Raw genomic sequence first — 16,691 nt, 5'->3', positions numbered from 1 at the left:
AAAATTGATACCTAGTCTAGTCTGGTTAGTCATTATATACTAAAATTTGGTACTTGAGGTTGTATATCTGAAGTCCAATATGGAATTTCTCGGTAATTAACTACCTGTAAGTTCTTAGTAATTATTCTCTTCCTAACAGAAGATTGAAAAGCGGGCTAAACGGGATGGGTCCCTTATCGCCATTCATGCTGTTTTTACATTTTGCTATTTCTAGACTCTCACATGCATCGAGTAGCCTGGTGTCATGCACATGCTTAATCAGTTTCGGATTGTTTTCACCAATTCTGTGGTCCTTGTCTAGAGCATGTTGGGCGACACTTCCGTATTTCATGTGTGCACAATGCTCCTTGAAGCGGGTTTTAATCGCTCGTCGGCTCTGGCCGATGTATTTGCTGTTGCAATCTTGACAACTGATTTCATAAATCCCCGACCTTTCTGTGTTTTCTAGTCTATCTTTCGGATTACCAAGAAGCTGTTGCAATTTATGAGAAATTTATATGCAACTTTCATATTTACTTTATCGAATATCTGTTGAAGCCCTCTCGTGTAGTGGGGTTCATATGGGATTACTATAAACTTGTTATTACTCTCCTCTTTTTGAAAAGTCGAAGATTTACGAAGTGCTTTCCTAAACTTGCATTTTCTAATTATCTTGTCAACTATATCTGGGTTAGAACCATTTGCTTCAGCTACATACCGAATCACTCTCTTTTCATTGTCGTACTTATCTTTCTTCAAAGGAAAAGTTATGAACCTGTGTACTAGAAATTGCAGTGCCGCCATTTAGTGTTGTGGACAATGATTCGAGTCATTGAGAATGTATTTGAAAGTGCCCGTGTCTTTCCTGTAAATGTCAAATTCTATTTCGTTCTGTTCGTTCCTCATGACCAATACATCTAAAAACGGCAACTTTCGTTCTTTTTCTACTTCATATGTGAATTTTACACTCTTACACCTGTTGTTTAGTGCTGAAAGGACATTCTCGATTCTGGTTATCCTGGTATCCACTACAGCGAATATCTCATCAACATACCTGATCCTAGAGAAGTAACTGAGTTCTTTCCCAGCTTTCGTCTCAAACCTACCCATGGATAAATTGAGACAATGGGTTACCCATAGCCGTTCCTTCACGCTGTTCATAATATTAGCCATTATATTGAAAACAATTTTGATCCATGCAAAGCTTGGTGAGTTGTTGGTCACCGTTATTGAAGATTTACAATTGATGAGGATAAATTGATGAGGATAAATGGTTAATAGAAACAGTGTCACAAATAATTGCGTTTGTTGTTTGTGCTATTCATCCCTTCGATATTGAAATAGTTCCATTGTCACTTTGTCACATTGTTTTTCGGAATGACTCAACAATCCGTCTCTTTCCTCCGATTTGTCACACAAATAAGTTTTCTGTCGGTTCCTGAGAGGTTCATAGTGTTAATGCTGATAATGATAATTGACCCCAAACGGTGACTATGAATGACTCGTGAAAGAAACATACAAACTGGTGTAGGTACCTATAAATAGTTTCGCCATTTTCCATCTTATACGTGTGTATTCAAAGTTAAAGTTTGTTGTGAATTTGTCGAGCATCTAGGCAGTGTCCTTATTTCATCAGTAACGCCAATATATTCATTTTGAACTGGTCACTTTATTTTCATCTGCGAATAAACAGATTCAATAATGGCGAATTATTCAATTCAGTTTGGTCGTTCATAAGATGTTGACCAACAGGTCAAGTTTCAAACCCTTCTTCTGAAAATGGAGGGGTTTGTATTCATGGTTGAACTCATGTCCCTCTGAGATTAAATGACTGCATATGTGGAATTTATTTTTCCAATCTGAAAACTATATTTGTGTTCCTTTATGCGGGTTTTGAACGTTCTTCCAGTTTGACCTATATAAAACATCGGACATGACCCACACGATGATTTATACACTCCTTTCAAAGCTGACTGTATAACTTTTTTGATAATAAAGAATGTATCAGACCGTTATCATAATCATTGTTGACGGCTATTTGCTTTATTATATTCAGTTCTTTATTGAAATTTGCTTCTGACAAGGGTACATTTATCAGTCTGTGGATCATACTGTTGAAAGCTGCTACCTTATGCTGATATGGGTGAGTGGAAGAATTATGAATGATAATATCTGTATGTGCCGGTTTACGATGAATTGAAAAATCATGTTTGTTGTTAACTTTTGTTATTGTCAAGTCCAAAAAATGTATAGAATCGTCCTGTTCCATTTCCACTGTGAATTTGATAGAAGCGTGGAGAGAATTGATGAACCTCAAAAAGTTTATCAACTGTCTGTTCGTTCCCAGGATATCATCCACATATATATACCAATACAGGAAACTTCTTACCAGTGGGTTACTATGTATTTTTCTCCCAAATCGTCCATAAAAATCTCTGCCAGAATGGGACTAAGTGGGTTTCCCATTATGAGACCTTTGCAAGATGAGTAAAACTTGTCATTGAATTGGAAGTAATTCTGTGACAAACACAACGTAAGCAAGTCTAATATTTCATTTTTCACTACTGGATTGATAGAGTTTTCCAATAGATTTTCCACCAAAGTAATCATTTCATTCGGAGGGATACTGGGAAACAGATTCTTTAGATCGAATGAAATCAATTTGGCATTATCCGGGAGTGTAATACCTTGAATTTCATTGATCAAATAGTATGAATTTCTCAAACTGAATTTTGATTTGAAATTGGTGTGGTTTTGAATAATTGCAATGAGTTTTTCGGATATTTCAACGGAAGGAGCTGTGACGAAAGAAACTACCGGTCTTATCGGGTAGTTATCTTTGTGTAATTAAACTAATGATTACAATTTCGGTGGTTGTGGGTTCATGACTAACGATCGGAATTTTTCCTTTTCATCCATGACACATTGAATATTTTCCAAAGTTTCCTTAACTTCTTTCGGATATAAATGGCTGGGGTCGATTCTGAGACTATCGTACATGCCAGCATTTAGAAATTTTAAAGTCTTCTCCACGTATTCTTCTTTGTTAATGTCTATGACCGTTTTGCCTTTAACAGCTCACGTATAAACAATGTTATCTCTTTTATAGATTTCACAATTTCAATTCCGGATTGAACCTACCGTTATGCATCTTTTCAGATTTTGAAATTTCTGCAGCAATATGTTTATTGGCGTAGCATGTCCCCATCAACGCGATATCTGTATCAATTCCCAAAACTTCCAAATTTGTCGAATTTATGTTTAATATTGTAATTGAGACCTTTTTCTGATAGACGAGTTTCATGTTTTGTGAAACTGGTATTCGTGAGATTGACAAATTTGTCAAAGAACTTATGTTGTGAAAATAGTTCACTGTCTTTGGCCTTTTTCTTTTTCTTCTTGTCGAGTTTAGAATGATACCAATCCACATGAGATCCAAGAGCGTCCAATGCATTCCTAAGAAGTCACTGTTTGGTGTGGATTTTAGGTTGGCGGCGCAATTGGTCCATAATTCTTTGAGAACGACATTGGCCTGGCCATCATTCTCAACGGCGACCTTTGTAGGTCGATGTTTACCAACTTCTTTTGGTCTGAATTGAATGATCTAGACATCAACGACATGTGGCTTTAACAGGATGCCGCTACGTGCCACATAACTCATGCCACATTGGATATTCTGCACGAGAGATTTGAGGGCATGGCCATCTCACGCGGAACGTATGTTAATTGACCACTGAGATCGTATGGTTTGACCCAGTTGGACTTTTTTTGTGGAGTTTTCCTAAGTCGCAGGTTTATGCGGATGTGCCACAAACCACAGCGGTTTTAAAGCCGGGTGTTTCAAATGACTGGAAAATTTCATACACACTTTGTTTTGTTTAAAATTTTGAATTGGGAAACGCTTTTTCAAACATTTGAAATTTCATAAATATTCAAGGTATCATGTGAAAGTGTTGGATAAAGATTGAATGAGTCTACACGATGGATTTCGTGTTAGAAAATCAGTTTTCTGAATGAATCAAGAGATCCATTTCTTGTCGATGGTATCATCAATCAACCACATATAGATAATACCAAGAATATTTTCGTAGATTGTCTCACAACTACTATCTCATGAGTTATCAATTTGAAGTTGTCCAGATCATTAATGATTATTGAACACATTTTGAACATAAAACATTTAATGTTTACCTGTGACTCGTGGGAGTCATGCTGATCAAGACGGTCCAGAAAATTCATTATCTGAACAACTTTCATAACTTCATCAGGAGGTAAGCTTGATAGATGACTATACACCCAATTGTCCTAGTGGGAAAGTTCAGAGTTAGTATCTCGTAGGTTTTGACGAATTTTAAAGGAAAAACAGTATTGGCGAAACTTCATATTGAGATCTTTAATATTTTTGAGAACGGACATACAATACATTTTTTCAGTTTGTTTCGTTCTCTTCATTTTTACTGCGGAGTATGTGTAGCGATGTTTGTTTGCATGATCGCCGACCGTAGAGACTTTAGGTCTGTTCTTTTTTGCTTCTTTGCGCAACCAAAACGATCCAATTTTGGATCGTGTGATAAAAAGTGGATAATCTACGATGACAGAAGACACTCAGGACAGTGGTAAGACACTGATTAGCCACCCAGGCACTTCCCAAAGGCCTTAACCAATCGCATAAGTAGATGAGCAAACTTGTTCCTGGCCCACTTCAAGGTCGCGCGTCGTTGGTAAGTGTTTCAGAGAGAGACTTTAGTAAGTGGAAGAGAGAAACGTGTGACGTAATCGATGCGGAGAAGGATGAAATGAGTATCGGACAGATTCAAAGAGCGTGGACTCCCTTGGGACTCCGCCTACCCCCTCAGGCCGTCTGAGGGCTTCACCCCTGAGTCCCTCGTCGCGTCCTAGTCACGTGGTTCTATTGGTAATCGTCAGCTGAGAAAAATTAAATTAAAAAAAGCGATAGGTATGAAATTGAACCCAGGTCGTCGGCATGGTAGAGGTTGTACTTAGCCTCGACACCAACGTGGGATATATAATATATTGAATTATAAAAATGAAAATATTGGAAGTGATGAGTGAAAAATCAGTATAAAGAAAATAACATGGCGGCGGGTCTTCATAGAAGTATATAGGGTGTCTCAAAATACATCATTTGAGAGAAACATGGCGTCAATCTGTACAACAAGCACTTTACACTTCAACGGGCGATCCCTGAATGTGTACAGGGTGTCTCAAAATACGCCAAGAAAAATAACATGACGTGTCTGGAAAAATACAGCATTGAAAAAAAAACATGACAGTTCAACGTTTCAACGTGCAATCCCCTCAATGTGTACAGGGTGTCTCGAAACACATCATTTCAGAAAAAAACATGTTATCGATGCCCTTATTTGAGTTCTTATTTGGGTGAATGTAGAGGTTACTCAATTTTTTGGAAATGAACGAGGCTTCCCAGAGGGATTGTTTGCAATATCAATCATCAACTTGGAGCACCGAATGAGACTCGCCATTCATCTTCCACCACAACTTCCCCTGCAAGGAAACTACATCAAGTTGGAGTATCCATGTACCAACACCAGGCACTACTGTTTCGTCCAACTATAGGTCTCATCAGTGGTACTAGGCGAGACTATTAATGCATTGCTGAAATTGAGTATACCCAAAGAACAAGCCTGAATGGGTAGAGGCGAAGCTATCTCCCTATCTCGCTTTCTGGTATTGGATCTTGCATGCTTCGTTTCTGAGCTCTGGTTTCAACAAGTGAAAGTGGTGAAAGCTGCAGTGGAATGCGCAGTACGATTCTCTGAGTACTCAGGAAAGCCTCGTTCATCTGACAAATCTCTACTAACTCAGGTGGAGATAAAGTGAAAACAGGGGTGTGTCTTGCAGAAGCTACTTCTGCAGAAGCAACTTCCCACTGCTGGCCCCTTCACTCGTCCACGGACATAAATACCGAACCAGAACCTGTGTACCACAGTCGACGCTTTGGAGTGGGCCGATTGATACCTTTTCAGAGACCAGTGATGAAACCTGGGAAGTGGGTAGATCGAGACTCAGTCGTCAAGTTACAAAACTCCCAAATCGCGTCACTATCTGGGGATTAGGCAGATTGAGATCTCAGTTTGGTCAAATTTTCATTAAATTGGCTCCAAAGTCGAAGCCGAAACATCGAACAACTCAAAACACCAAACGAGGTTCAACTCGGAATTCAGATTATTTGTTCGACGTTCCGGCTTAGACTTTGAAGCCATTTTCAAGAAGGCATGACTACACTGAGGTCTCATTCTGCCTACTCCTCAGGTAGTGACACCCTTCAACATGTGTGACTTGACCCTGGGGTCTCAATATGCGTACTCCCTAAGTTTCGTCACTGGTCTTCTCAAAGGCCTCAATATGTCTATCCTCAACAGTCGACTGTGCATGACGTTACAGATCCCAAGCAACAATCAAATCACTTATATCAGAGCTAGTTTGTAAAATCTACTCGAACATTTTCGATTTTTAGATGTGAGGATAAAAAACTCCGTATGAAATTTTTCAAATTTCTTTTGAGTTGCAACAGTTCTGAGCCAAAATCCCATGTGTTTTCTTATGGAGCTAAATTCTGGACCTTTTTGGACCTCAGGCCCAATTCACACGGAAGGAGCAAAGGTCAGCGCCTTGTCTCTGCCAGACGTCCATTATGTGTAAATTTAGCCTTAGCCTTCAAAGACCACTTCAGACCACTTCCACTTTCACCGTCATTCAGTCAACCAATCAGCTATCGCGCATACAGCGGGAAATTCAAATCAGTAGATGAACAAACTTGTTCCGAGCGCATAATCCCATGTATTTTCTTATGGAACTGAACTTTTTGCAATGTTTGGTTCAAACATGAGTGGGGGAAACGTGTGACGTCATCGACGCAGGATGGAACGAGTATCGTAGCGATTCAAGCGTGGAACTCCGCCCCTCTGCCCCCTTGGTACTTCGCCTAACCTATCAGCCCCCTTAGTGCTCCGCCTGTCGGTACACTCTGTATTCGTTTTTCCTCCATTTGATGTGCTGCACGTTGAGATTCAACTATCATTAACGAAGATTTGGCTTAGTGCCTTCCTGACATGTTGCGTCATCTTTGCTTTTTCTTTGTCGATGAATTCTGCATTTCTCATCCTTTCATTTGACGTGCTGTACGCGACGGTCCGATCATTATTAGTGAATATACAACTTAGTGCCCTTCTGACAGTTGCGCTATTATTTTTTGTAATAACAAATTTCCACAAATCCTCACACACGCCACCACCTCCCACGCTGACTACGTCAGTTTCAAGGTTTTAATGTTTCATCACTATTATTATTATTCGACCCACATTCTCCAGTTCAATTTCATCTAGCACAGTCAATTCTGAAGTTTGATTATATGATTTTTTTTTAAATAACAATGAGCGACTCCCAATGCATGAAAACTTGGTAAATTCTCACCAAATAGAGACATTGATTAGAATTTAATAGAAACGCAATGTTTATAAAGTTTTCCGATATGCAGCAGAACATTAAAAAACGCAGATTTATCATTTCAGTGCCAGCCAGCGATATTACTTTACTATACGACGCTATTGGAATGACATAAAAATGGTAGTCATTAGTGTGTTCGAAGTACATTCAAAGTTTTTTCAAGCAACAATTATTTCTATTTCTCTCGAAATGATATATTGATGAGTAACTACCGAAGCAAGTTCTGCTCTGAGATATCATCTTTCACGGTCGAATGATTTCAATCATGTACTAATTTATCTTCAGAAAACAAGTATTCACTACTCATTGGAACTTACATAATCAGCATACATGTCTTCTCCTAACAGCGACTTCTTTGGAGCGATCAGATTGGCGTAGACGGCATCCTGAGCTTTTATTTTATAGGAATCAGCAGAACATTTCGGTTCTTGCCTGCGGTAATGTTCGGAAGCCACAGTGTAGGGAAGATCTTTGGGTACGACATCATCCCAATATTGGTCCTTCAACAATTCTGGATGTTCCTCATGCATTTCATCCACGATCATATATGAAGCCTGGGGAGAAATTAATGTACTGAATGTTGTTTGATTATAATGAGCTGAGAATAATTATAACAATTATGAATTGACCGATCATTACATACAATAATTTCACGAAGGAAATGTTCAATAATACCAACATAACTAACACAGCAATTGAGAAACTAAATAAAATAAGTAAAAAAACTATGTTGAACGTTTTTATTGAAAAATGTACTGAAATCTGAAAAATGATTCGGAAGGTCCTAGGTAGCAGTCATCACACAACTTTCCTACGATTTCATTAGTTCTTTATCTGATCAACAGGTACCATAGATTGATAATGATGATGATGACGTTTATTCGTGATAAAATGAAATCGATACAATAATATAAGTGTTGGGTATAAAAATGAATAAACATAATAATATCCACAGAAGTATCATACATACTTGTTTGTGGCATTATAATAGAGACAGTCATGAAAAAATTGAATATAAAACTGAGTGTAAGATAAATATACATTGAATAAATTTATACTTGATTGATTTATGTTATAATAGTATAGATATCTATATAAGTCTATAAGATATAAGATATCTATAAGAGTCTTATATATAATGAATAATGGGTATGGTATACACATATATACATACATATATATACACATATACATCTATACATACATACACACACACACACACATATATATATATATATATATATATGCGCTATTGATAATCATAGTAACAGTATATTTGGACAGATGTTCAACCTTCGATTAGTTAAAGAATATCCATTCTTGTATTTTCGTTAACGAATGATATTAATTGTTTTTGAAGCATTTCAGAGAAGTTTCATGTGTAATTTCTTTTGGTAAATAATTTAATAGTTGGAAGCTAGATACCGATAGCTTCTCTGTCCTATAGATTTGGAAACCAGTGGTATACAATGGTGGTGCCTTCCAAATAAAGTTTTTGTTTTCAGTACATTTTTCAATAAAACCGTTCAAAATGAAAATTTCATTTTACTTTTGAATTTTTAGTTTATAATATTCATTCACCTTGATGCCACAGAGTTTTCGGCACGTTTTAACCTTTTACCTTAATATAGGTGTATCGCTAACGACGTATCATTTTCAACTATCCTTACACCACACAGGTTTCGATACAATACAAAATCTTGAGTTGTATCTTGTATTCCGATTCTGAGTTGACAAAGTTCTTTGTATAGATCATATTGTAATTGCATTTTTTTCATAGTGTACTACTATAGTACTAGTCATTTGATTCCCATATTGAGATAGTTGTGAAAAAAATATGAAATCCGCCATTTTGTAGCTGCCTTCATCTTGGATTTACAATGATACATAATTCAATAATATGTATTGTTATCGAAATTGAATATGTGTACCAAATATCAGATCAATCTGTCAACAGGACGGAGATTATTTACTAGATTAGGTTCAGTTACTAAATTTCACCCAAACAAATGAAGAAGGAAACAAACAGGGCAAGCTCAATAAAACAAATAAAAAAGAAAAAGCTGCAGGATTCGCCAAATCGATATGAAAAATGATAGAGAACATAGAAAAGAAAGCTGGAAAATGTTACGATTTTAAATGTCGTAAAGAACAGTGAAATTTTGAAAATTGATGAAAATATAAACATTTCTGAAGATATTAGTTCCCTCCATTGAAATCTTTCCAGTTTTTTCAATGAAAATAATATACTGTGGAATGTAATATTATCACCTTTGTGATAATTGAGACAATAAAAAAATCTTTAAAAATGTATTCATACTATATACAAAAACTACCATGAATTACCAGCTGCATAAAATAACTTGTAATGCACTGTTTGGAACCTTTGGTGGAGTAATGAATATTACTGGAGTTTTTTCCCAACACCAAATTTTAACAGCTCGATACGTGTTTCGATCGCCAAGTGATCATCTTCAAGAGAAAGATTAATCTTCAGTAATATGCACTACAATGAAAAACATTCATCCTGATGAAGTGACCATATACTGGATGATACAGAAGTGAAAGCATTTAATGTTACATAACAATCATTCAATAACAGGAATTGATCTAATAGTGTGAAACAACAGACAGATACTTCTGCTATGACCTATAACGTCGAAAATAAAACTCAAATTCAACAATAGATGATTATTCCTACTAACGTCTCCTTTATTTATACTCTTCCAGTACGAGTATATACATTCTTCATGACGGTAATTGAATGAGGGACGGTTTCTGCGTGACTCATTATACTAAGTTTTCAATGTAGATACATTTTAATTTTCCAGGTGTCGTTGAACTAAACACTGTCATCATATTTTCGTACTCGAAATATGGCACTTTTGACTGTCAAAATGCTTAGATTGCACTGGAATCACAACTAATATTTCACGTATGGATATAGTTTTTCTCTATTTGTGCCAAGGTGAATACACCGAAGCGTTCGATCCAAACTGAATATGTGAGCACGTTGACATTACACTCTAGAAATTCCGTCATGACAAACGTCTACTTATGATCAATATGAATTATGAAGAAAATGATACTATGATTGATGATGGTGTAGAATTCTATTTCTGAATGACTGACGAGGACACACTCTGTTCATGAAATGGGGTGAATTGTAATTTTTCTTAGTGAATATTTATGTCTATCCCCTTCAAAGGGGGTGAATCTGGTGGATACGGTGGATGTGGCATGATTAGCGTGTTGTGTTTAGGTAGGCTCATTTTGGTTATCATTCATTTGTAGTTATGATTTGTTTTATGGAAAGTTCATCAAGAGTTGCCCATCTTCGGCGAAATTACCATCGGAACCTCTTGCTGAAATGACTGGCAACACATGATAGTTTTCTGTGTGCTCGTACCCCTCTCTCTCTCTTTCTATCTTCACTAACTTATACCTCCGTCTCAACTTCCGTTCACCTCACCAGATCACATTTTTCGTAACGCTCTCGTCATACAGTCACCAGCTTACTCCTCGAATCAAGCGCACGCAAAAAAGTTTAATTTCAAAAATTTGATCTGAATAAGATTGTATCCATTGATTCCATCTCATTTGGCTAATTCCTCAATTGTCGAAGTCATCAGACCACTGGGTCCTAAAATTCTTAGTCCAGCCGCTCCCTTGGCTAAAGAGTCGGCAATGTGACTGCCTTTACTCCTGTCGTGCCTTTTAACCCACCTCAGGATAATGTTATTATCTATCGAGGCTTTGGCTAAATCTTGGTGGTACTCTAGTACTAGCCCTGAGGTAACACGTTGTATGTTCAAGTCTAATAGGGCTTGTCTGCTGTCAGTGCAGATTATTATGTTTTTGCCAGAGATTCTTTTGCTGGTTATTTCTTTTGTGGCGACTGTTCCGATTGAGATACCAGCCAGTTCTGTTGGAACCACGGTGGTATTTCTTCCCATTCCCCATCCTCTTAGTGATCTGGAGTACACTCCACATCCTCAGCCTTCTTTAGTATCTGACTCTGTGTTCTGTTTCATTTGTATTTTGTTGGGATCATTAAAAACAAACCTGGGTTCAATTGCATCACTGGTTGCCTGCAGCAGAGGTTGCGCAGTAAGCGCTTCTCGCCATAGGCTCAGCCTCAATTGACCCATTCCTACTTCGAGGTTTACACAAGCCGTGCACAATCGTAACATAGCCATTAACGCAACCTCCTTAACGTACAGGACCAGAGGGGTCAGACCAGTAACTAATTCCATTGCCGCAGTGGTGTTGTTCTCATGGCTCCTGTGATGTTTAAACAAGCCAGTCGCTATATTTGATATCATTTCTGGATGACCGTTGCTTGTAGAACTTTCCCCACGCAGTGGCTCCGTACGTTAACATAGGTCTTATTATTGCAGTGTAGATCCAAGTGACCACACAGGATAGAAGACCCCATACGCGTCCCACTGTCCTCCGACATTGCTCATAAGCCACATATGTCCTTTTTGCTCTATTCTGTAGGTGAGAGTTCCATGTTAGCTTCCTGTCGAGGGTAGTACAGAAGTATTTCACCTCTTCAGAGAAGTTTAGTTTGCTTTTGAAGATTTCGGAAGGTTTTAAGCCCGATAAACTTCTTTTCCTGGTGAAGAGGACCATCTCAGTTTGCTGCGCCCATCCTGCGCTCTATCGCACATTATGTTCACAAATTGGCCGGTCTGCAAGATTACTATGACATCTGAATATTCAATTGTGTGGAATCCATTATTGTTGAGATGATTAATCAGGGTATCCAGAACTATGTTCCAGAGAAGGGGTGATAAGAATCCTCCCTGTGGACATCCCCTCATGACCAGTCCTCTCACGGTGATGTCTTCTACATTGATACTTATTGCTCTACTAGAGAGCAACTTGAGTAAACATTCTCCTACTACCAGGGGTACATTCCTGGAGTGTAGTTGCTGGGTAATTGTTGGAAAGGTTGTTTCATCAAACGCTCCCTCGATATCTATGAATATACCCAGGGTGGATTCTTTGTTGTCCAATGACCTCTCGATTCTGCCAACCACATGGTGAAGGGCCGAATCAGTAGACCTTCCCGGAGTATATGCATGCTGATTTGGATGAAGTGGGTTGTGAACTATGTACCGCTCACCTAGCCTCTTCATAGTTTTTAAGAAAAGCGATGTGAGACTAATTGGTCGGAATGATTTTGGTACGGTGTAGTCCATCCTACCTGGTTTGGGTATAAATACTACTCTTACTTCTCTCCACTTACTGGGAAAATACCTCAGAGCTAGAGAGGCTCTGAATATTCCAACCAGGTGCGGCATAAGAATATCCAATCCCCATTGAAGTAGGACTGGAGAAAACACCTCCATAATATGGGGCTAGTGGACACACCTCTATGAAGGATGTGTGAACAGGAAGAGAGACTGTCAGGCATGTCCTATGCGAGTGCTAGGAGTTATCCTCAATAAGAGAGTGTGTGTTCGGCGAGTCTTGGTCTACACCTGCCGATATAAAGGAGATGTCTCCCAGCGACCTGTCCACCTTCCTGGAAAAGACAGGATGGACGATGACCTAGGAGGACAACTCCTAGGTAGGTCACATGTGGCCTAAATGCTGTGGGCTTACACTCACCCTCCCTACTTCATAGATTGATCTGAATAATCAAATATTCAATTTGTCAGTTTTGAATTCATCAAATACAATAACGTAAATATCTAACCATAATTGGTCCATTAATATACACCTTCCGAATGAATAAACAGAAATTAAATCTCACGAAATATGTATCCATTCTACACGAGACACAAGTAGAATAACATCCTGATGTACTCTTATTGAAATTAACTGAAGGCAGCCAAACATTAGAGGTCAGTAATCTCATAAATTTCCTCACCTTGATGTGTCTGTCAATGAGCCAGTTCAATTCAATATCATCGTCGTCCTCGCCGAAGGGGTTGATTAAAACTTCCGCTACTTTGAGCCATCCCACATAGAAGCAAAACTGAAAATTGAAGATATTTTTATGAAGTGTTTACACAATCGATTGTTGGTTTTGGCTTGGTTTTGAAACAAGTGGTTAACAATTATTCATGTTATGTAAAATGTTTCTGTGATTTTACGAGTACAAGAAAATCTATCATTAGAGTGATGAACACAAAGATCTATACATATGTGGAGTGAAACATATTTTGGACAAACATATTTGTGTGTGAAAAATACAGTCAGTTCCTGGTACACAATTTTCAATTAAAAAAATGGAGTTTTCGTAAAATGTTTCTTGAAAGTTCAGTGATTGAATCTCAATTGATATACATTCAGAACTTTTTTAATTTCATTGACATAAACCCATAACGACAAAAATTAGTCGCTCTTCAGCATAACAAAAATCTTCCATGAGAAGCGTGTCTCTTATAAATTGTAACTTTTGTTAACTGATATAAAATGAGTGGTACTGAAATAGGTGGATTCTTAGTATACACGATGAATAAAATAGCAACTTTTATGTCAGATTCGACATTCAAAAGATATGGAAACAATAATCACAGGTCTGCAAAAAAGCTTTTTAAAAAAATGTTTTGATTTCGTTATCGATCTTTCTGTAGTTTTTTTGCGCTGATTTCAAAAATGACATTCGTTTTATCTATCACGTGAGGTTTGCCTACAAAATGAGGATGTAATAGTTGATAAAGTACAAAAAATCGAGGAATTGCGGATTCATTTCTATTATTTTAACATAAATTAAAAACAAAAAAAAATGCTACATAGCCAAACTAAGCATAATTGTGATACACAAGTATTTGCAAAGTGATTATAAGTATTTGTAAGAACGTTTTCTTTTTCCGTCAAAGCTTCTTTTGGTACTTTTTCGGCTGTGTTCTTGTGAATTTTCCCTTTTTAAAATCCAACAGTAGTCTGCCATCCTGTTAACATTCCACCGATCTTGGTATCTGCGTTCCATTTCTTTTATGTCTTGATGGAACCGCTCTCCTTGTTCCTCACTTACAGCCCCTAGATTTTCGGGAAAGTAGTCCAGATGTGAGTGAAGGAAATGGACTTTGACACTCATGTTGCAGCCCAACATTTTGTAGTTTTGTATCAATTCAGCAACCAGAGTAGATTTTCGAAAATATTCAAGGAGATGTCGTCAATTCCTGAAGTGTGTTTATTTTTCATCCCTCTAAAGACTCCTTTCAATTCTGAGAGGTTGGTGTCATATAGAATAAAATTATCTGCTATATATCAATCAAATTATCAAGTGGATCATACGGAATGTGAATATTTTCAGTTAATTTTCCTCCTATCAAGCAGAAGTAGTTATTGAAATCGGTGGATGATAATGGAGTTTCCAATTTTTGCTTTCTACTCTTTCCCCTGAGATCATTTATCATCTTCATGTTTATCTTGACTTATTGGTTGCTTTGTTTATTCTGTTAGTATAATAAAGAGTTTTAGCTAGTTTTATGGTGTTTCTATACATCCCATTCATATAGGAAACATGGAAACTTAGTGTAACCACTTTGTTGACCTAGTAACATTAAAATAACTTTCAAGTCTCCACAAATGGTCCACTTATGATCAGAGTAGACGAGCTTATTAAGAACAAATTCAAGATTTTCGTAGTATTCTTCCAAATGGACTGAGTGTCCAACAGGCACAGAAGCATATTGGTTCCCATTGTGAAAAAGTACAACTTTCAAACTTTTTTTTTGATGAATCGATGAAAATTCTTCATGTCTCTGGTTCATACGTTATGTTGAACATTTCCATGAGGCCGGGTATATTGTTGCAGAAAACTAAATCGGTACCATGAAAATGAAACACCGGAGGCTAACATTGACAGATTGACATATACATGCCTTGTTCCAGTAGGAACTGGATTTTTCCAGTTTAGATTCGTTTTAATATTGAAATAAATAGATTAAAACCGTATTTTATCTTAGATATACACTCACATTGTGTAGTATATCACTATAGGTGATAGAATCTTTTTACTATTTTTTCCGTAATCTGCACACAAAATACTGTTAAAATCACCAGTTTGATATCCTACAATTTTTTCATCGTAGACCTGTGAATTGAACAACCAAAAGTAGTATCGGGGTGTAAATAAATACATAACAGAAATGAAAATAGTTGTATAATGGAAAGAAATCAACCAAGGTACATGATAATATCAAAGAGAATGGTATAAGCTCAAATGGTCTCAGATACTAGAAGTTTTCGGATTGATATTGGTGGATAAAAACCATGAAATATTTCATAAAAGTAAAAGGATACTGCTTCAGGAATATCCTTATTGACGGTTCATCAGCCGTTTGCCTGAATACTCCAATTTATATATAACGGTAGATAATTACACCAAATTTCAGATCCTGCAATCAGAAATTACCGTGAAATTAATTCTAGTTCAGTGGCCATAAAAGTTATACTTCCTCTGATTGAAATTTGAAAAGGAATTCGTTCTGGACAAGAGGTCGCTCTGAATTGTTTGATACCAGTGAATATAATCTTTCTTATCGATAAACAACCCACGACCAAACATTGGGACTGAAAAAAACCGTTTTGAAAGTTCTCCAAAGAACTATCATTACTAAGAATTTGTTCATATATTATAAGAGGTATAGATGGCTATGGTCCAAAAATTGAAAGCCATATGTCAGGAGAATATTCAGCTAGAGTTAAAGAATCTAGAATTCAAATTTGAATTGTGGAAAATATCAAAAGATTTCAGTGGACTGAATTATTTCTGTATTGTTTCGCTCGCCAAAAATAAAACTGAACTTCGTCTTTTATCTTCTAAAAAACATAGCTTTCATCATTGAAATATGCTTTGGTTGTGATGAAAATAATGAACTCGTATTATTGGAGCCTCTGGAGACACTCTACATTTTGTTTTATAATAGAAAAGACATTGGTAGATGAAGATCTTCAGATGATGTAGTGCAGCAGGTTTTTCTGGGTTTTCCTGCCGCTAAAAAAGCAAATACGCCACTGGAATTAATGAAGTCGCCCCGGAGCGCCAATTAATTTTAATTGTTGTTTTTATTTTTATAGTTGTTTCAACCATAAATAAATAGTTTTCATAAAAGATGAAAATTTGTTTGACTTCAAAAATAAACCATATTTGTTAAATTTCATACTAGGCATATTATAACTATAATGCATCATATAAATCTATAAATGTATAGATATAATTTTTGCATTTCTATTCATGATATCAATGATAGTTTTTG

At 36.9% G+C, this 16,691-nt stretch overlaps 1 protein-coding gene across 1 annotated transcript in view; it reads right to left on the bottom strand.

Moving 5' to 3' along the window:
• Positions 1-16,691, bottom strand: part of Best2 (bestrophin family protein) — a 96,729-nt gene that overhangs the window by 10,859 nt on the left and 69,179 nt on the right. The window contains exons 7-8 of the mRNA XM_074172247.1: positions 13,352-13,459; positions 7,785-8,021 (exon numbers count right to left, since the gene is read on the bottom strand). Of these exons, the coding sequence (XP_074028348.1) occupies positions 7,785-8,021; positions 13,352-13,459 (345 nt within the window). The remainder of the gene's footprint in view (positions 1-7,784; positions 8,022-13,351; positions 13,460-16,691) is intronic.

This window comes from Leptinotarsa decemlineata, unplaced genomic scaffold (assembly GCF_025532065.1).
Source record: "Leptinotarsa decemlineata unplaced genomic scaffold, Ldec_3_MD MMD2_tig00000035_RagTag_RagTag, whole genome shotgun sequence".
NCBI lineage: Eukaryota > Metazoa > Arthropoda > Insecta > Coleoptera > Chrysomelidae > Leptinotarsa > Leptinotarsa decemlineata.
The sequence above is the reverse complement of the archived record's forward strand: the minus strand, read 5'-3'. Positions and strand labels throughout refer to the sequence as shown.